The following is a 20090-nucleotide window of genomic DNA, read 5'->3' as shown; positions in this document are numbered from 1 at the left end:
AGTTAACATGGATAGATGGAGAAATTGATCGGTCCATTTTTTGGTATTCCTGGATCGCCTATATGAAGCTGGTGGCATTTCCATGTGTTCCATGCACCGGAGATGAAGCATGTTTGTTTACAGTCGCTTTCATTTCTCTTGACACTGTTCGAAGTTGGCATGATTGACGGATTTGTTGTGTCCTCGAAGGACTAGTTGTCGATCCAGCTGTTCTCTCTGTCTCTGAAGCAGGTCGTCAAAGAAATCCGCCCAGCGTTTCATCTTTCAGGTTGCACAAGGGGAGTCGCGGTCGATGATGGCGTGGAATGCTTGTACACACTGCTGCAGCTTAATCAACCACCGACGCGGGTGACTAAAACTTCTTCTTCTTCTTCTTCTTCTTTTTGGGTCAATTTGCTTGCTTGTTAGTGTCTTCTATTGTGCCAACCACTTCCCACCCACCCACATGTGAATCCTTGACATGTATGTCCACCACTGTTTTAGCAGATACCACCGAACTATGCTAGTGGAGCCAACACAGCTCCTTTTCACTTCTGCTAGACTTTTTACATCTCAATATATTTTGCCTCCAAAATCAGTCTCAATCGAAGTATTTCTGTTTCTTGTCATCTTTAGTATACCCAAGAAAACAATGTCCAATGGAAATTTCCATACTTGTTGAACAAGGCTATTCTTTTGCATATCCACGCATCTCAATCCATATAATGCAGCCTTGATTCTGGAGTGATGATATATGTATGTAGGAAGTCTTTGGTGATTGTGATCCGTAACTTGTTATAGCCCACAATATTTAATAATCCATATGCTTGCAAAGAATCTGTCCAAAACAGTCTATTATTATATCTTCATATAATCTCATCTCACTCTTAGAAGATTTTCCACTGTAACATGCTATCAGGTACGTAGAGCAGGCATGCATGCGGTCTAAAGAGAAAACAAAAGAAAATGCATGGTGCTTGGTAGAATGAATGCCTTTGTGTGTTGTGGCTATTGTCTCGGATGGCAAACGCATTCACCATTGATCATAAAAGCCTGTGAAAGCAAAAGCCTCCTGTCCTAGGGTAAGGGTCACAGACTCTCCTTTCCTGTACAAACTAAAGGCTCAAGGGACCCACAACAGGCCTAATAAATACCACTCGGATCGGACTCGACATCATAATAATTCCTCATAAGTAACCCTCCCCCCCCCTACCCTGGTCGGCAGAACATTTGGGTTTGAATTCAGGAGATGGAACCAAATAGAGAGACAAATTAGGAAGATGTGAATGTTAGACATGATAGTTAGGCATCAGCCTTTCACATATTGGACATGCTTGCTTGCTTGCTGGGTTATTTCACTGCAGTCTTTAGATCAAATATATCTTTTACTGTCTACACCCGATGCAGTTTATGGATGGGAAACTCCACATGGGAATCATGAGGTTTCCTGACTCATCACGATTGGATACTGCCACTCCTCGATGTCTTTTGACTTGTGAGAGCTACAGAGAAAGGTAGAGGCCGAAGTACTATTCCACTGTGCTGAACCTTTGTCTTTGCCCCCACCGGATTAAACTTTTTCCAACCAAACTCTGAGCCGCAGCAGCACAAGTGTTGGTAAAAGCAGTGCAGGAGTGGTACGTAGAAAAGGCTTGACGGTGGAAGCACTGATGTAAAGTCATGCTTAATATAGGAAAGGTCACTGCGACTTCACTGTTGACGGAGAGAGAGAGAGAGAGAGAGAGATTCACGCATGTTCACTGTAGCAGACGGATGGCTCCGATGCAGCAGTGGTTTCACCTTCTTTAGCTTTTATTACCGAGCGTGGCTGACAGGAAGTAGCTGACATTATGTTTGTTCTGCCATTTACCTTGACATATGATGCATATTTATGTTCACCTGCCACATTGATACGTAAATTTCTCCTTTTTGCAGTGCTAGCTTGTGACTAGGACAGCGTAAATAAATGCTTCCCCTTATGTTTATAATCTCTTAGTTACCGGAACAGTGGGTGTCGATTTTGTTTCTTGTGTTTTTGCTGCTGTGAACACGAGAACTCAGAACTAATTGTTTCTATTTCATGCTACGTGGGAAGGGCTTCTGTTGTTCTGCTGCGCAAGCAAGACACAGGCGAAATGAAATGCTACGGGAGACTTGACGCAAATGACTCGATATCTTTCACTTGCACAACTTAAAACAGAGAGATGATTACACAGCACGCGAACGAAGATGAGTGAGTGTTCTCACCGTTGACTGTATGATTACATTGTCTCGCGAGGAGTAGAACGACTGGTTGATACAGGACGATGACGACGACGACGACGACGACAAGGAACATATCACCGACGGCCGAACGAGTGGGTATTGAATCCTCTGGAAATGCTAAGCACGGCCGGGTTGAAGCGCAGGCAGCCGAAGAGGCTCTGCCGGTAGGGAAGTGCGGTCTTCTTCTTGAGCTCCTCCGTCGCTGCCCGGTTGGCGGCGTAGTGCATCTGATGCGACGACGCAAAATGACCACTCCCCCTCCTGATCGAACCGCTGCTGTCGGTCGATCTGAAGCTCGAATTCTTCAGATCCTCCGTCACGGATTTCTTGATTGATGATGACGACGATGGTAGCAGCGTGTACTTGCGGAGAGGATCCTTGCTCCGGTTGCCGGTGGCGCGTCCTTCAGACGCACTTCGGAAGAGGAGCAAGTCCTTCAGCCGCCACTTCTTGCTTCCACCGCCACCGCCACCGCCGCCGCCACTCTTCAGGCTGGCCGTGGAAGCTGTTGCAGGAGGAGAAGTGGGAGTCGTCTTGAAGAAACTTCCTCCGCCTCTGAGTGGAGAGAGCGATCTCGACCCCTTCCGACTTCTGGAAGAAGAGAAAGAAGGAGAGGTAGGTGTCGTCGCTCTTCCTCGATCTCTCGTCGCTTCCACCATCGCCGCGGTGAAGGGGTCAATCTGTTCTCCCCTTCCTCCTCTGCCTCGGTGGCAGGGAGACCACAAAACCCTCTGCTTCGGTGACCTCGGCGAGGAGGCCACGCTGCTTCCGTCATCCGTGACCGGGTGCTGCAGCCGAGGAGGGGGCTTGAGCGGCCGGATCTTTCCTTCTTCGAACAGCTCATCGGCGGTGGTGAGCACCGGCAACCCTTGTTTGTCCAGGTGGCCGCTGAAATCGAAGGCGAAGTCGAGTACGTCCTCCTCCTCGTCCTTAGCGGGGCTGCCGCCCCGGGACTTCGGGGTGCCAGGCTTCTCCTCCCAGTCGAAAGGGACACCAGAGGCGGCGGCCGGCGAATTGGTGGAGGAGATGGCGTTGAAATGCGCGTAGATGGCGGAAGCGCGCGTCGGGCTGGTGGGAGCGCTGGTGTAGTGGCGGAAGAAGTTGAAGGGGTCGCCGGAGCGCTTCGGGCTCGACGGCGCGCTCACGTACGGGCTGGTGCATGCGCTGTCCAAGTGGAAGTCCGGCACCGGCACGACCACCTCCATCTTCACCTCCCTCCCTCTCTTCTGATGATCTCTCTGTCTCTGTCTCTGTCTCTGTCTTTCTTTCTTCCTTTGTTCTTATGATGGCTTTCAGGGAACACCTGGAACAGTATGGAAACAAGGAAGGCGAATGGAGGCGGGGACTTTAAATGGCAATGGTTGCGGGAAGGTAAGAGGAAAGAAGAAGGCAAAGAATTCTTTGACCAAGGAGGAAAGGAGCAAATCTTTTATAGTAGATTTAGGACGGATAAGAGGTAGAGATAGAGAGCCGCCTTTTATTACTCATTCATGTTTTCTCGATTTATCTTATAGATTTTTCGCAGCGGTGTGATTTGGACACGCCTTAATGTGACATCAAATAACACTATAATATAACATAATGATCAAAAGAGAGAACATATTGGCCAATCGAAAAGATAGAGGTTTGTTCTTGGAGTGGAATTGTCAAAGAGCACGTGTGTTCTTGGACATGATTGCCGCTTGCTTTACACTAAAAACAAATATGCCACGTTGAAGCAAATAAAAGTCCAAAGGCGCGGCCGAAGTGAGTTTGAGAATTATGCTTTATGTTAGAGACGACAACATTATCATACACTGTATAAACACTATGACCAAACAGCGTACAGGGATAAGTGCGTACCTCTGGACATACGTGTCAGGATATATATAAAGATTGAGGAGGGAAAAAGAAAAAGGAAAAAAAATCATATATATATATATATATATACCTTGCACTGATATATATATATATATATATATATATCATATTATCTTCGAACGACTATAAATACCTTGAATTACTTTCGGCAATTATTTCATTCTTTATGTTTTTTGATATTTTCTAAGGGATATTATTTCAATGTGAGTTCTAATATCATTATCAATTGATAGAGATGAACCACAATAGTTTGCCCTCAAGGTTATAAGATTTATGGGACTCGAAGAGATATATATCTTACAAAATAATTCTAACATTGCACTGATTAGGGAACTCAAGGTGGGGTGGGTGGTCATCTGCCTCCTCAATTTGAACATAATTAATGGTGTTCTATGACTAATTCGTGTAGCATTCAGCAGGGGTTGGTATAGGATTGCTTTGGCCACTGCTTGAGCTCTTCTTGGTCGTCTCACGTGTGCCTTTAATGACACATCCATCACCACAAACATCAGCTTAAACCGCCACATCCCATGTCACTAAACTGAGACTACCATGCTTGGGATTATGTAAGTGTCGGAGAAGGTTACCGGCTTCTTTCTCTTTCTAACCTCCAATTCTGACTCTGATCATATCATGTTGCCCTCGATTTCTCTAATATTTAAGCTCGTGCGATTTTATTGTTCATATCAAATCTGTCAAAAGGACAGTGTAGGAATTAACTATATGACCACAGTTCTTGCTTGGTAAGACTGCCGTGCGTTCACCTGAGCCTCGTCAAAGATGACATGTATTAAGGTGTGGGTTTCTACATCATGCCATTTGAAGTGCTGCATTACGTTGAGGAGGGGTGGCGTACAAGGCTTTGGGCCTCGGAGCATGTGGGTTTGACATTCTATGTGGCTGACCGCAGGCAGGCACGTGCCAACCGATGCACCACTTGAGTTGGTGTCTAGAGTGATTGCTCAGCCTCTCGTGGTTGGCTTAAAGGTTAAACCTCAGATGTGCTATCGAAGCATACATTCATTATATAGGCGTGACATGCTGTTTCATTAAGCAAGCAAGCATGGAGAACTAGCGGTAATAAACAGTAGAGAAGTTGCATTCCTGAATCATGCAAATCAATTGCTGAATGCTGCTGTTATCTGTGCACAGGAATCTCTGAAATGGTCAATCCAATGACTCTGATGTTTGATATCTTTGACCCTCACTCTCTCTTCAGATCATGTAATCCACATGAAAATGGCAACATAACTCTATAGCAAATTTGTGTTCAGCTTTCTTCAGGGCATGTCAATAATTGGCAGATGAACTGAAGGAAGGCTGCATTTGTTCTACACCTGACATCCACTGTAACAAGGATGAAGGTCTTCTGATTTCTGCAGCTTCAGAATTCACCGAATCGGCATGCAGTTTCAATCTCTCCAACTTTTTGGGACTTGGAAAACAGTTCTGCTTGGCGGATGAGCCGTAGATAGCCTCCTGGTAGAGTCCTTGCAGAAAATTTACCACCTCTTCTTCAAGCCGAACCACCTCTTCTTCCAGCACGGCAACTTCAGCTAGAAGCTTTAGTGTCTTTGAGACGGATGGCACAAATAACAGGAAGGACCAAATCATTTTCCAACTAGAAATCTGGTATTGGGTAAATGCAACAGACGGGGAAGAGGAAAAGGACAGTTACGTGCGATGGGAGATAGGGTGGAAGACGAGGAAGAACACCCAAAGGTCTGGTAAAAGCCCTCACCAGAGCTCTGTGGATGTTCTCTTCGTGTCTCAGCTTCTTCCTTAGTTTGTCAACCTGCAAAGCAGCATGCAAACAAGGAATCAGATACAACTCAGATTAAGCGTGTTTGACTGATTACAACTCTTGTGGTGTGAGTACAGAGAAAGTATACATCTTGCTGTAAGGCAATCTTCCTCTCTCTTCGAGACCGGACTTTACCGGGCCCTTGTTCTGAAACCATTGATCTGTTCCCCTGCATCATAGTTCATAAGAATGTAGTTTTTATCGTCTTAGTTCATAAACAGAGAAATTATACATCTTAGTGTTCTCGTCCTCGTCCAATTCCTGAGTTCATAAGAATGTAAGAACACCACCAGATTGGAAAAAGGAACAAAAGGTGATAATTTATTTCAGCATGGATGCCGCTGATCCAACTACACCAGCATAGCACCCACCTCGAATCGATGTCCGAGGGAGGTGATTGTTTCTTTACCAAGGAGCTCATCTTCGATCAAAAAACCAATTTTGATTTCGATAACTCGTAAAGAAACTACAGAACAATTCGTTTCTAATAAAAATTCTTCGAGAAAACGAAATGTTTAATCCAAAATTTCAAAAGCCTTTCTCGAGAGACTAACGCATTGCACTCCCAATAAATCAATAGCCAAAGCAACTAAAAGAGAATCCACTTCAGGATTCGTAGAAATCAACTAATCTGTACATAGAGAAACACAGAAAGCAGGCAAAGCAGAACGAAAACTAGAGGAAACAGAGACCCATTTCGTATCTGCCACAAAGGAGCCTACTTTATCATCTCTCGAGGAAGCCTTCATGGCCTGCACAGCAATCGGCGCTCTGGCACTCATCGTCACCTCCTCCTCTCGCGTCCACTCTCCACCGTTTGTATCGGCGCCGAGATCCTCCTCCATCACATTAGCACAAAAACCGATGATACAATGGAGTGGAAATGCTGCGAACCTTAACAACCCCAACGCCATTCCCCATGACACCCGAATCAATAGAAACGAATAGAACGATGCTTCACAGAATATTTAAACCCGGGAGTGATCCCGATCCTTCCCGGGGGCGGGAACACGGCATGCAAAAAGACGAAGACGACGAAACCAAGCCAACCGAGTTAACGAAGGCAAACCCACATACCGCTCGGTGGAAGGAAGAAGGAATGATCAGGAGAGAGGAGTGGTCTCGCTAAGCTCACACGACTCCGAGGTCATGAATTCCCCCATCCATGATCATGGCACAATACATACGATGCTAAAGACAAGACCGACGACGGACCCAACGCCAGCGTATCATGTCCTGTTCATGATGTCTTGACATGTCGGAAGCGAGTTTTAGATCACTACATTATCTTACGTAAACATACATATATCGAAGGTCAACAGACATATTGATCTTACAAGAACTGTTGGGATGAGAGAAACAATAGCCTTTCCGGAGATATGCTTTCGACTAATGTCCACATGTATATTTACTATACTCTTTCTGACTTTGTGCCAAGTTCTTTTGTCGTGGCAATGTCAACTGAGTTGAATCTCGTCCTGCTCCGGTGGAATGCTTCACACAAGGCTAGTCACGTCGATCAAATTAAGTCACATCGTTGAAATAGTTGTAGAGACAACACTTATCATCGTCTTATGTTACTCCCTTTCTAGGTTTTGGTAATTCTCTAAAGCTTGAAAATGTGATTCGACCATTCCTTTTCCTGCGTGATGAAGAGAAGGTAAAAAAAAAAAAAATTATATTCAATCTCTTTTTATTTTTAAAAACGATAAATAAATATGTTTGGAAAATAAGTCAAACGTGAACGAAGATTTTATTTAAAACACGAAATAAATTATAATTTCATGTATATATATATATATATATATATATATATATATATATATATATATAATCAAATTGTTATTTAACGGTTGTAATCGGATTAGAATAAAAATATTAGCTATTAATTGGGTATGATATTTCCAAGTTTTAAGATTTTTCTTTGCTCCCAATGACTGGGTGAGTCCCATTTGGATTGACTGTGTCAAAAGTCAAAGACATCACAATACAATAATAGAGTGGTTATCAAGACATGTTGATAAAGATGGTTGCGTTAGTGGCCAAGAAGAAATGGGACATATATGTATATTTATTAGAATTGTTTAAGATCTTTTCGCGTGGAAAATTGTTTGGTGATAAGCATCGCTGCAACTCCAATCATATTTTTCGGGGATGGGTACTGTGAGCGTCCAAGTCGACTCAGTTGTTGTTCCGCCCGGGGATAATGGTTTGTTTAATTGGCAAGAAAGCATAAATGATTTGTGCAGTATATTTATGATACTCGGCTATTGGTGGAAGACGTACGCAATCAACTTCTTCCATGTCGCGCAGTTTCCTATGATTAGAGATGTATTTTTCTGAATGCGTATTAGTTTGATGCAGCAGACATGGAAATAACTATTCCTCCTCGAACAGAGAGGCAATACATCATAGATGATTAAACGACACCCTGGCGAATCAAATCTGAGTCAGGAATCTGCTTCCAGTCTCTCGTGAAAGGAATGGGTCAGCTTTTAATGATTCACCTTTTCCTCCTGGCAGATGATGCTTTCCGGGCCATGGAAGATTTCTACACTGACAGCGTAATCTCCGTCGGCAAAGCAATCGGCAATGTGCCAAAAGGATGTGCAGTTCTTCAAACTCCAAGGAGGCGATGTGGCAAGGGCTTGCGGTTGCATTCTTCGAACTCCTTCCACGTCGAAGGCGATACTGAGTTTTGGCTTCTCAGAAACCTCTCCTTTCAGAACAAGGAGGCTCCAAGAATCTGCTGCGACGAGCATGGATCAAGCATTTGGAAGTATATATACGAAGGAACACACTAACTCATATAGTATAAGATTGCAGATTTCTGAAAGATCTTTTACCCAGTTGCAAGGACAGACCCACGATCTTCTTGTCTATCTTGAAATATAAATGTATTATACAGGAACAAGTAGCAGCAACAGTGGTTGCATCAGAATAGGACTCACCTACCAAAGTCCCCAATCCCAGTGCTGGCTTGTGCAGACTCCACAAAAGGACTGAATGAGGCGTTGCAGCTAAAAGTGGTCGTCTTCATTCCTGCAACAAGCACAAATTTCAGATGGTGGGAACTACAGTGGTCTCCCACTCTAATTCAACAAGTAGGAGTCATAAATGAATGCTTCGTTGGCGTTTGGTCCAAACACCATTTATGAGGTGAGGCCCAAGGAGCCTCTAAATTGGGTCAGTAAAATTATTGACTCAACCAGTTTTAGGACTTGTATGCATGTGTTCTACAAAGCTTATTTCTATTAAAATTATCTTTCTCTGTTATTTCTTCTCTATTAATTATTGAAGCCTAATGCTCTATTTTCCAACACATTCGTCAGATAAAGACGATGAGTCTTCATTATTGCCAGTATCGAGGAACAAGAACCAGCATTCTATAGCTCAGCCACAATTGCCCTGGTGTTAGCTGAAGACAGGCACCTGAACCACGGCCCTTCAATGTATTCATCAATCAATCCATCTCATCCAGGACAGAGTATCTACAAAGAATAGAATGAAACATCTCATTACAACCCAATCATGCAGCTGTGTTGTTGGACGCACTTTATGAGTTGAATCCAATGATAAAATATGATATCAATGTGTCGAACACATTAATATTAACATTAACATAGTCAAATGATCTCATTTTATCCTTGAACAAACTTGGCAAGTCACCTATATGAGGAAGCAAGCATTCGGACTCGAGAGAAAGCAATATTTCCTTCGATTAGTATACTGGCAAATTAGTTTAATCCGAGTCTAAAAAGAAGATCTTTCATCAGAAAATCCAACACTTGGGAGGAGCAATATTTGTTTTTTTATTTCTTTGTCTTCTTCTTCTTCTTCTTCTGACAGTGTCAGGAAATACACAAGAAATAGAAAGTTAATTCAAGCGGTGCCAGTTAAGTCACTTGAAGGGACAAGTCGTTGGAGATGATGAGGAACACAACAATTGATTCAATATATATCAGATTCCCGCTTCTGCTCTTTCTCGTTCGTACACCTCAAAGGTCAACAGCTAAGGAGAAAATAGGGACAGCACCTCGCCGCTGAATCGACGACAACATTGACATCAGATCAAACCCACAGGGGAAAAAGAGAGAGAGACAGAGAGAGAGCGGCAAAATACTGCTTATTTCTTTCCAGAGAGTTAATGTCATTAACCAATCCGACGAAAACAACTCGAAGTTTCTTCAAACTCCTCCCTACGAACGCAGTAATACAGGCAAACTTTTCACACGAGTGAACAACAACATCACGGAACTAATTAGATGAAGAAGAGGCCACTGTATTTACTGTATCTCCTCCCTTACCGGAGATTAGATTCATAGCTCCTACGAGAAACAAAATGAAATGAAAGTGTCATTGGAGTCGTAATCCACAAGAACGAAAAACGCATACATGTTTGACATGCTGAAAGAAACATGCTGCCGACCTATGAATACTTGCCGAGAAACTCGTCTTCTTTCTTATCGCCCTTCTTCGGCGCCGGCCTTCTCAGCCCAAGAAGTCCCTTCCACCTGACGGATCCTTTGGGCGGCCGCTCCTCGTCGTCGTTAGCGCGGAGCTCATCGCGGAGGGTCGTGATCCTATGATGACCGCCGCCTTGGTGGCTGTCCTTAAGAGGAAGAAGCCGGCCCTTGAAGAAGAGTTGGTCGGCGGCGATCATCGGGCGGCTGCCGACCGAGAACTCAAAGTCAGGGTCGGGCGGAGGACCGGGGGTGCGTGCCGGTGGCGGCTCCATGTTAAAGTCGCTCGAGAACGACATGCGAGGGCTCATCGGCGGAGCCGGCGGCACTCCGCGGAGGCTTCGGTGATTAATGCATGCCATGGCCAGAAAAGAAAGAGAACAATCGAAACACCAACCCGACCACCCTCTACCCTCCAGTTTTTGTGTCCTCTTTCACAGCGAAGATGATCTACTTAGAGACCGCCACACTGTATGGCCGGAGTTTGTGTTCATATATAGAGCGAGGAAGGGGTTGTGGTGATGAAGAATGGGTTAGGATGGCATCTAGATCTGTCTGCTCATCATCAATCAATTGATGCAAGATGGGAAGGTTTTGTATAAATGTCAGGATCAGTACGTGTGTGCTGTATATGTGGAGTAGAAAATTTGGAAGCACAAGGAGGTACGTACCCCTTGGGTGTATCCGTGAGGTCCGTCTCTTAATCTAATCACCATCTCCTTTGAGAACTAAATGCAAAGATTTTAATATCTGTTTTCTTGTGCTTTCATTATTCGATATAATTTGGAATAATTTGAAACGAGAGAAAATGATCGCGTCTTATTTAATGAACACTTGCTTAGGTGATGATCTATTTATTATTTACTGCAATTTTAACACCTTTAAGATCATCTCAGGATCACACACAACGAGTTGCTGTGATCTCGATCCAACAAGTTTTCATGCAACAACCTACCTCCTATTTTATCCAATCAAATCCCAGATCAAGATTTCTCACATTGAAGACTTCGCAAGATTAGATCCAAGTTGATATGTAATCAACTATTTTTTTTTCCCGTTTATAATCCAATCAGACAGCTAGCTATACATGCCGTATAGTCTAGTCATGAAAGACTGTATTCTAACATAAACCCACTTACGAAGCTGGCGGTGGTGAGATGTGGTGATGATAACCATGAAACTAAGAAACTTGCCAGATCTAACCAGTAAAATTAAATTGAAGAGATGCTGTGGATGGGGTTTGCATTGGAGATGTAGATTAAAGTTTAGATTATTAGGTTAGCTGATTAATGATATGACAAACTCTCATGGTTCAACGATGTCCCTCATGAACTATAATTTGAAGTTTTGCCTTGACTCGTCGTGGTTCTTTGTTCAGATCTACTGAGATGGAAGTCAAACCCAATACGACATCACGTTCATGCCATGACAGACATCTTAGATGGTCATGTCAAGTCTGTACTCGATAAGCAAATCTGACCCATGCTTGATTTGAAACGGAGCATGAGTTCTATACATGCTGTTATATAGCTTATTTGCTTTTTGTTTTAGGGCACCATTTCCAGGCTACTTCATGCTTGTGTTGTTTGGGTAGCTCAAACTTTGACATTGAGTTGATCATTTATTTCTGCAAAAAGATGATTCGGAGCACTCTGTAGCAGTTGCAGTTAATGTCTCCCACGGACGCTTAAGCTTTACTGTATCATCCCGCTGTTGTTGATAGGTTGGATATAGGATTTGACTTGTTAGAGGGAGAGAGAGAGAGAGAGGGATGACAAGTGTTGGTGGTGGCAAGGGATATATTATTCAGGTGAGGTGAGGTGAGGTGAGGTTTGAGTAGCAGCCAAACTAAGACATGAAGGTAGGCTTAGGGAGAGAGATTGTGTCTCTCTTGTGTCTAATCGTGCTGGCAATGGAATCTTTAAAGCAATAGTGGGTTTCTTTTCTATATTATTATGTCTTGATAGTGTGATGCACGAAAATGATATATGATTCTGACTGTCAATTATGTTCTGAACTTGAAAAGTATCTTCCGAGAGTATGCAAGTATTTAGGTTCAAAATTATATAGAAACTAAAGAAAATGATAATGATATGTTGTCTTAACCAAGTTGGTCAAATTTGTTCTCTCTACATGTTGGCTATATAAATTTTGATTTGTGAAGTAAATCAATGGTGTTATGCTGCTTCTTCTGTCCTAAGCCTAATGGTGGTATAGAGATTAAGCACCCCCTGATAGTTTATGTGGGATATAAAACAGGAGAAGCCCAAACATGATAGTTGCAGACAAGCTAAAAGGGGTTTTCCTTTATGATCTTTGATGATGATGATGATGATGATGATAGATAGATAGATAGATAGATAGATAGATAGATAGATAGATAGTCTTTGGATCTGCCATTTTGTGAGAAATTTACAGCACTGTTTGGCTTCCAAAAGATCAAAAAGGATAGGAAAAAATATTTTGAACCAAATTGAAATAATGGACATCATTCAGCTTCTTGTGATTAAGGAGCTTATTTTTACTGCTAAGGTTAGCAACAGCATGGACATGAGGAAATTACAAGACCAAAACTTTCCCAAGCATATTTATGCTCATTATGAACATAAACAGCAACCAGCAGCAGCCCCAAGAACAGAAAATTCATCAAGTCACATACAATGAGCAATTTACACAACTTAAGTGTTTGATTGACGCGAGAGTAGATTGCATGCCATGCAATAGCAACAAAGAAGAGCACATATCAAGATTATAATCACCTTCAGATCGATGAAACCATGATCTGTCTGTATCAGTTCAGCTTACCACACCGACTCATGTTGCTGCTCCTAATAAGCCACGATCTTGAGACCCAGATTCTTCTGAGCGAACTCCACCAGATTGTCGATCTCGTCGTCGTCGATGAATCCGTCGCCATTAGAGTCGGCGTACTGGACACCGCGCTTGCTCTTCCAGCCACTGAACCGCACACGGATGCTGCGGATGGCACGCCGCAGCTCGTCCCGGCTGATGCGCCCGTCCTTGTTGGTGTCGAAGCTCTTCAGCCACACCTTGAACTCTTCCGTCGTCATCTCGTCGTCCCAGGAGCGTGCTGTGACACGGACGGCGTTGTTCTTGATGGCCATGATCGATGGTCGCTCTGTGTCCTCCGAGTTATGGCGATCTTTACGGGAAAAACAAGGCGGGGTTGATGATGGCTTTATTCGTCGGGTAAAGCACTGGTTAGCTGCTTCTTGGAAAAGCGGGGAAAGTTGCGTTGAAGAAAGAGGGAATATGACCGACCCGCGTATGCATCATCGGTGGGAAGGACTCGGTGAGTCCAAAAGAAGGGCGAGAAAAGGCAGCACCAGATGCTGCTGTATCGAGCCATGCATGATTAGGAGCGCCTGCTGCAATTAGGCGGTGGAGCACACTGTTTGACCGCCATATCACACGCCATTGGTTTCCTCTTGGAAGCTTGTAGATAAATGCATGGCTCAAAGAAGACGTCTATCTGCACAAAAATTATTGTTGTCGAATCTGATTCTTTGGAAAGTGAAAATTTTTAAATAAGAGTAATAATTGATGATTTTTTAATAATATATTTTATATTAGATTGATATCAAAATATGATTCCATCATAGATTATGGTGAATATTTTTTTTCTATCAATATGATTTAGGATAATAATTTTAATGATGAAGTATGGCATCACATTCTTCTTATTTTCCTGGCAGTTTTTAGAAAGAATTCAAAAGTATTTTCATTCATCTTCCAATGACACAAAAAATTGTATGGCTGACTTATTTTCATACTAATCTTAAGATTAATATCGTAATTGAATCATATCATATCGGCTATGTCATGATTGGTAGCATCTAGGGATGATATCATGTTAGTCATAAATGCTAGAGATGTGATGTTGAGGCATTAGGTACATGACAAATAGGTATCGGTCATGTAACGATAGGGTGTTGGCTATGCGACGGTAAGATGATGATGACGACGACTACGCAATGATCGGGCCATATAGTACCAAAATATCGATTACATAATATTAAAATGATGATCATGTAACAAACACCAAGGCATTGATTATGTGACTATTAGATATTGAGAGAACATTTGATTGATTGAGCTGATTGAGAGAACAAGGTAAAAATCTTAGTCACAAAGGAGCCATAGACTTTGGAAGCATATGTACGCAATTTCATGTGAAGAACATGTTTAGCATTTCTAATGTGCTGTGCTTGACTCGGATTAGATATTTCTAGATTTTCCTACCACGCTGAGAAGATGCCATTTGGTTTCTCTTTATTCCCCTTTGATGTTGACGCTGAGGAAAAGTTTGGTGTATGGCTTATCAGTCTTCTTTTTCTTTGTTTGTAAGATTCTCATCACTTTCTATATTTATTTATTTATTTATTATTAACACAAGTTATTGACATATCCTACAATAATGCTACACTACTCACATACCTTTGCTTTAACCATTGAAAAATGCCTCACTTTCTTGTGAAGTTGGGGAAGGAAAAGCGACACTTTTAATTTTTTATCCCATTTCTTCCTCACATCATTTGAACACCTTTTTTTCTTGGTGGTATTGTGTGGGTTGATGAGAAAGCTTATCCATACAAATATGGTAGATAAAGATTTTTATTGAAATGACACATGAAGTAATACGATCGAACACAGATGGCTAATATCTCTTGAGTCAATGCATTTGTTTTTTTTATTAAAAAAATCATTAGCTTGAGAGCCTGTGCTCTATTCTACTTTTTGATAAGAAGGAGATTAATTGTTATTGATTATAATCAAAAGAAAATTAATTATAAACTTAAGTCACGGATATAATCCTTATAAACTAAAGATTTTTAAATTAAGTATAACTAAAACTAAGTATATAAGATATAATCTTTGTAATTTTAGAAATAAATAAGAGAATATAGTTAAATTGGATGGACAAAAAAATCTAAGTAAAATCTTTAGATATCGATAGATCAATTATTAAATAAAATAGAGATAATATTTATTATTCATAGAGAAATATTATTTCATCATCATCACCAACATCCATCCAAGGGTTTAGGGTTTGTTATTACCGTCAACATTTCAAGTGAAAGCATTGTGTGTTATTGGCGTTACAAAGCATTCTATCTAATTTTTTATATTTTTTTTCCTAAATTTTTTAAACATATGAAGAGTGTGTCATTTTTTTTAAATTTTTTAAATTTTCTCCTTTATTTTTTTTATTTCCATAGAATTAAGATTGATTCATGTAATGTTTTTATGATATTTGACCTTTTAAATAAATGGATAAGTTATGATAAAATATTTGTGCAAAATATACAAGTCTATTTTATATTTATGCTTAATGTTTTGAGTCTTACAGTTTTATGGACCAGGATTTTTTATTTTGAATGTTCGACTACTATTATATTGAGTTATTGTTAGCTCTTTAAAGTGCTAACCATAACTTTAAAATATTTCAACGCTCTATTACATGATGATAACAAAAAAATTGATATTATTTGTAATTATCATCCTTATAAACATTAGTTATTCGACTACTATTTTAATTCACATCTTATAAGTCTATTTTTCTTAAGTCACTTTTATAATTATTAGTTAAATAAAAAACTCATGATTATAAATTATAAATAATATTCATTTAAAGTTTTTTAATATACAATCAAATTCAATCATTGATAGCAATAAAAATCAAAATCATTGTTCATGTATCTTAATAAGTCCAAAAACGAACTAAACTTCTAGAAAAAGAAATAACTATGATCATGCGCTCAATATTTCTTCCAACGTAAGTAGATAATACTGCATATATCTTTCGATGGATTTAATAAACATTTATTTTATTAACTTATTTATTAATAATAATCTCATTTTTGTCATTTAACTTCGTTCGAATTTTTTTGGTTTATTTACTGCACATAGGCCTATTCTAAGGCCAGCCCGTTGAGCAGGCCCACAGAATCGGGCCACTCAAATCCGAGCTCAGAATTGGGCCTCCTCAATCAAGGGCCCGGCATAACTAGGATTCAATCTGATGTGATCGAAATTGGTGCGCGCACGCGATTCCTCACCGCCGACCGAGTGGAACGACAAGCTGGCCGAGGAACTGCGACTCCAACTCGAACTCCAAGAGTCGCATCTCCTTTCCGCCGGACACTCGAGTTGCTGCACCGTTGCCGGCGAACGGCATCCGGCGCTAACTTCTTACTGCGCAACCTTCCTCCTTGCCCCCTTTCCGCCGTCGTCGGCTAAGGAGAGGGTTTTCGGTGAAACAAGGAGAAGAAATAAAGCGTGGTAAAAGCAGTGGCCGACGATCACCGAAACAGTGGAAGCGAAGGTTCCGGTTGGATGCACAAGTTACAGATCACAAGTTGTTCGACATCTATCTACATGTGCCTTTGGTTCTCTAATCGTCAATTAGCCATTTTTATATTCACAAATCTTGTGATTTAAGGTCATGTATTTATTCTTATTATAAAAATTATACAATATATATTTATATAACTACAAGGAGAGAGACCAGAGAAAATAGCCTCGGCACATAAAAATAGAAAGTGGTCTGGGTACACGTGGTGGGACCCGATTCTCGAGGCACAGAGAGCGTTGACCTGTTCTACCTCGTCTTAGAATACATCCCATACGTATGTACCGCGTGGGTTTACCGGCATTCACCGACGCGGGCGAATCACCGTGTCGGACGCGAGGCGGATCGAACACGTTTCCTTGGAATCTCCGACTCGGGCTCGCCCTCATCCTCTCATCGGTCATCCCAAACTAATTACTTTCTTTCAACTCTTTTTACTGTTTCAGCAGATGTTCATTGTTTTTGTCTCTGAAACAAAAGAGTAAAACAGTTCCAGATTCGCTTGGAAACAGCAGAGGAATATTGGACATGGTCTAACTAAAGCCAACGCAGAGTTGTCCGTCATCCAATGACATCAGATCCTGCAGTCCTGCCCACATATCCGTCAATTCCTGCTCTTGATGATCCATCGAATCCTGCTGCTTGTGTTGGGCACCGGATGGTTGCTGCTGTGGTGGATTGGAAGAAGAGAGCGAGGTGGACTGGCTAGTCTCGTGGTCTCCGTCGACCTGAGCTGGATATTGCTCCGGGAACGGGAAATTGAGCTTGGCCCGCGGGCCACGGAACTCGATGGCGGCCATGTCGTAGGCCCGAGCCGCCTCCTCCGCCGTTTCGAAAGTCCCCAGCCACTTCCGCACCGCCCGCCTGGGGTCCCGGATCTCCGCCGCCCACTTCCCCCACGGCCGCTGCCGCACTCCCCTGTACTTGCCCTTCTTCTTCCTTTTCCTCACCTGCTTCCCACCTCTGCCAATTGTCGTTTCTGATACAGAAAACGGCCTCGGGACCTCGTCATCTGCGGCCGAGATGAAGAAGTCACAGCCCAAGCATCCGCCAATGCCGCATAAGCCGCAGGCGCCAGCTATTGAGAGCTCGGCGGGGGCCACCGGGTAGCCAGAGACGACGTGGATCAGTGCGGCAACGATGACGGACTGCTCCCGCTCTCGTGAGATGCGGGAGGAGGAGGAGAAGGAACGTTGACGGTCGTGCGAGCTAGACGCTGCTTCGTCGATGACTCCGTGGGGATCAGCGGGAAGGGCGGGGCGGAGACGGCGGCGGTCCTGCGTCGCCACCATGGTAAGCTGAGTTGAGCTTGATATGGGTTGCTCGAGGATTGGGTGATCAGCTGATGTGAGAGTGAGGCATCGGAGTTACAATGAGAACGGAGCGTGGGGTGGGGCTTATAAAGCCTACCGCGAGTGTGACTGAGACGGTCCACGCGGATTCAGAGCCCCTTCTCTTGGTCGTGTCTGTGGGTAGAGTGTGCGATGTGCTTATCATATTGGGATTTCAGGCGCATTTATCACGTGTTCAAGGGGAGAAAAATCAAAGGGCAGAAATGCCACGTGGCTAATAATGCCCAAGAGGATCCTGAAAATTTTTATTATTTGGTTTGAGCAGTTTAATAAATTTTATTTTGGTTCAAATAGATAGGAACCAAATTCAATTTTTTTGTGAGATAAGTTTAATAAATTACCAGAAGTCAAACATAAAAAAAATCCAATCTTTAACATAAAATATTTAAAATATAAATAAAACTTAAATTATATATTGTTGGTGAATCGAATGTACAAGATTGTCCACATGGATGCTCGAGCGGTGAGGGCGAGCATCGAGTCGAGTCGGGTTTGAGCCTCGTCCCCCGAGCGTGGTCTTCTTTCTTGGTGAGTGGACTGCTTCTTCGTCGTTGGACTCCTGCACATAGGTCGAGGTCTGGAGGAGGATTTTCTGAGTCGACCCCTCCGAAGCTTAAGTTAGCTTTTGATGAAATGAGATAGAATTGAGTGTTTGAAGTCCTCCCCCTCTTGATTAAGGAGGGTTAGCTTTTATACCTATGAGGATGAGTTGATCGTATGGGGTCAATTAACTGTGGTTGGCTCCTCGGGTAGCCAACTTTAGCTTCTATACGAGCGTTGACCGACTTGCATAGATCGGCACCACGCGGCGCCACCCCGCACTGGCTTAGCCAAGCAGCATCACTCAGGCTCATGCATGGCTAAGCAACTGCTCGAATCTCGACTGAATTGAGTAGCGACTTGCTGCAGATGACTGAACCGAGCAACCCTACTTGGGCACTGGGGATTGGACTGGCCGAGCAACGTAGCTCGAGCATTGGCTTGACCGAGCAACACTACTCAGGGGTATGTTTGGCCGAGCAGCTGCCCGGACATTGAATGAACTAAGCAGCAACTAATTGCACATGACTAGCTGAGCAACACTACTCGGGCATTAGGGATTGAACTAGCCGAGCAACGTAGCTCGAGCATTGGCTTGCTGAGCGACACTACTCGGGCCCATGTTTGGCCAAGAAGTTTATCACGGACAAAATTATAAACATAGTGTTTAATATAATGCTCATGTATATCCATGTCTTTTGGTTTGTTCATGTTTTGCACAACATGTAGAGGGACGGTTGAAGGCTTAACAACCCTAATTTAGTTACGTTTGATGACTATTTTAAGCTTGTAAATAAAGGTTATCTCATGTGGACATTTATGAAAAATTATGGTTTGTAGTGGACCATTTTGGATCCTTTGTTGTATAACCGTTCAGTGCCTATGAAATCTGTTTGTAATTTGTATTGGTTATGAAGTGTTTTCTGAAATATTTGCTTGTGGATCCCGAGTGAGGCGCTTTCTCTAACCTGTTTTCTCTTTTGTAGGTCCTAAGGGACCATGAGAGGTTTCGGGGAGGTTAATCTTTATGGACAGACATGCAATGGTGTCGCACGACTTAGGCAAAACCAACTAAGTTCGTGATAAGTTGCTCAGACATTGAATGAATTGAGCAGCGACTGATTGCATATGACTAGCCAAGAAACACTACTTAGGCACTAAGGACTGGACTGGCCGAGCAACGTAGCTCAAGTATTGGCTTGGCCAAGCAACACTACTCGGTCCCATATTTAGCTAAATAACTGCTCGAACATTGAATGAACTAAGCAGTGACTAATTGCACATGACTGGCCGAGCAACACTACTCGGGCACTAGGGACTAGATTGGTCGAGCAACGTAGCTCGGGCATTGGCTAAACATCTTGGGAAACACCTCCTTTTTTTTTTATCTGCACATCTTGGGCTCTTCTTCTGGTCTTGTCATGGTGGGCCTTTTTCTTTTCCCGATCTTCTCA

General features: G+C 42.6%; 5 protein-coding genes across 5 annotated transcripts; all 5 read right to left on the bottom strand.

Annotated features, from left to right (window-relative positions):
• Positions 1-2133: 2133 nt before the first annotated feature.
• LOC135651177 (uncharacterized) lies at positions 2134-3571 on the bottom strand. The gene has a single exon (XM_065171059.1). It carries the CDS (start codon positions 3447-3449, stop codon positions 2319-2321), a length of 1131 nt encoding a protein of 376 aa, XP_065027131.1. The 5' UTR covers positions 3450-3571; the 3' UTR covers positions 2134-2318.
• Positions 3572-5192: 1621 nt separating this feature from the next.
• On the bottom strand, positions 5193-7029 carry LOC135650925 (uncharacterized). Its single transcript, XM_065170620.1, has 4 exons — positions 6631-7029; positions 5997-6077; positions 5783-5899; positions 5193-5676 (listed from the first exon to the last, which is right to left on the bottom strand). The coding sequence occupies exons 1-4, from the start codon at positions 6820-6822 to the stop codon at positions 5395-5397; spliced, it is 672 nt and encodes a 223-aa protein (XP_065026692.1). The 5' UTR covers positions 6823-7029; the 3' UTR covers positions 5193-5394.
• Positions 7030-10337: 3308 nt separating this feature from the next.
• On the bottom strand, positions 10338-10733 carry LOC135586238 (uncharacterized). The gene has a single exon (XM_065171543.1). It carries the CDS (start codon positions 10731-10733, stop codon positions 10338-10340), a length of 396 nt encoding a protein of 131 aa, XP_065027615.1.
• A 2269-nt stretch (positions 10734-13002) lies between these two features.
• Positions 13003-13722, bottom strand: LOC135651908 (polcalcin Phl p 7-like). The gene has a single exon (XM_065172536.1). It carries the CDS (start codon positions 13494-13496, stop codon positions 13200-13202), a length of 297 nt encoding a protein of 98 aa, XP_065028608.1. The 5' UTR covers positions 13497-13722; the 3' UTR covers positions 13003-13199.
• A 3175-nt stretch (positions 13723-16897) lies between these two features.
• On the bottom strand, positions 16898-18127 carry LOC103969608 (ethylene-responsive transcription factor ERF109-like). Its single transcript, XM_009383193.3, has one exon. The coding sequence runs from the start codon at positions 18034-18036 to the stop codon at positions 17278-17280; it is 759 nt and encodes a 252-aa protein (XP_009381468.2). The 5' UTR covers positions 18037-18127; the 3' UTR covers positions 16898-17277.
• Between the last annotated feature and the right edge of the window lie 1963 nt (positions 18128-20090).

This window comes from Musa acuminata, chromosome BXJ3-10 (assembly GCF_036884655.1).
Source record: "Musa acuminata AAA Group cultivar baxijiao chromosome BXJ3-10, Cavendish_Baxijiao_AAA, whole genome shotgun sequence".
NCBI classification, from domain to species: Eukaryota; Viridiplantae; Streptophyta; class Magnoliopsida; order Zingiberales; family Musaceae; genus Musa; species Musa acuminata.
This window is presented reverse-complemented; position numbering and strand designations above follow the sequence as displayed.

Bases quoted from the DNA above. Each gene is read 5' to 3' on its own strand.
- LOC135651908 (XM_065172536.1), bottom strand. From the start codon at position 13,496: ATGGCCATCAAGAACAACGCCGTCCGTGTCACAGCACGCTCCTGGGAC.
- LOC135651177 (XM_065171059.1), bottom strand. From the start codon at position 3,449: ATGGAGGTGGTCGTGCCGGTGCCGGACTTCCACTTGGACAGCGCATGC.
- LOC135650925 (XM_065170620.1), bottom strand. From the start codon at position 6,822: ATGGCGTTGGGGTTGTTAAGGTTCGCAGCATTTCCACTCCATTGTATC. The intron at 6,078-6,630 runs GTAGGCTCCTTT...ACTATGATGCAG, and splicing joins CTTCCTCGAGAGATGATAAA to GGGAACAGATCAATGGTTTC. The intron at 5,900-5,996 runs GTATACTTTCTC...GCTGCTTTGCAG, and splicing joins AGATTGCCTTACAGCAAGAT to GTTGACAAACTAAGGAAGAA.
- LOC103969608 (XM_009383193.3), bottom strand. From the start codon at position 18,036: ATGGTGGCGACGCAGGACCGCCGCCGTCTCCGCCCCGCCCTTCCCGCT.
- LOC135586238 (XM_065171543.1), bottom strand. From the start codon at position 10,733: ATGGCATGCATTAATCACCGAAGCCTCCGCGGAGTGCCGCCGGCTCCG.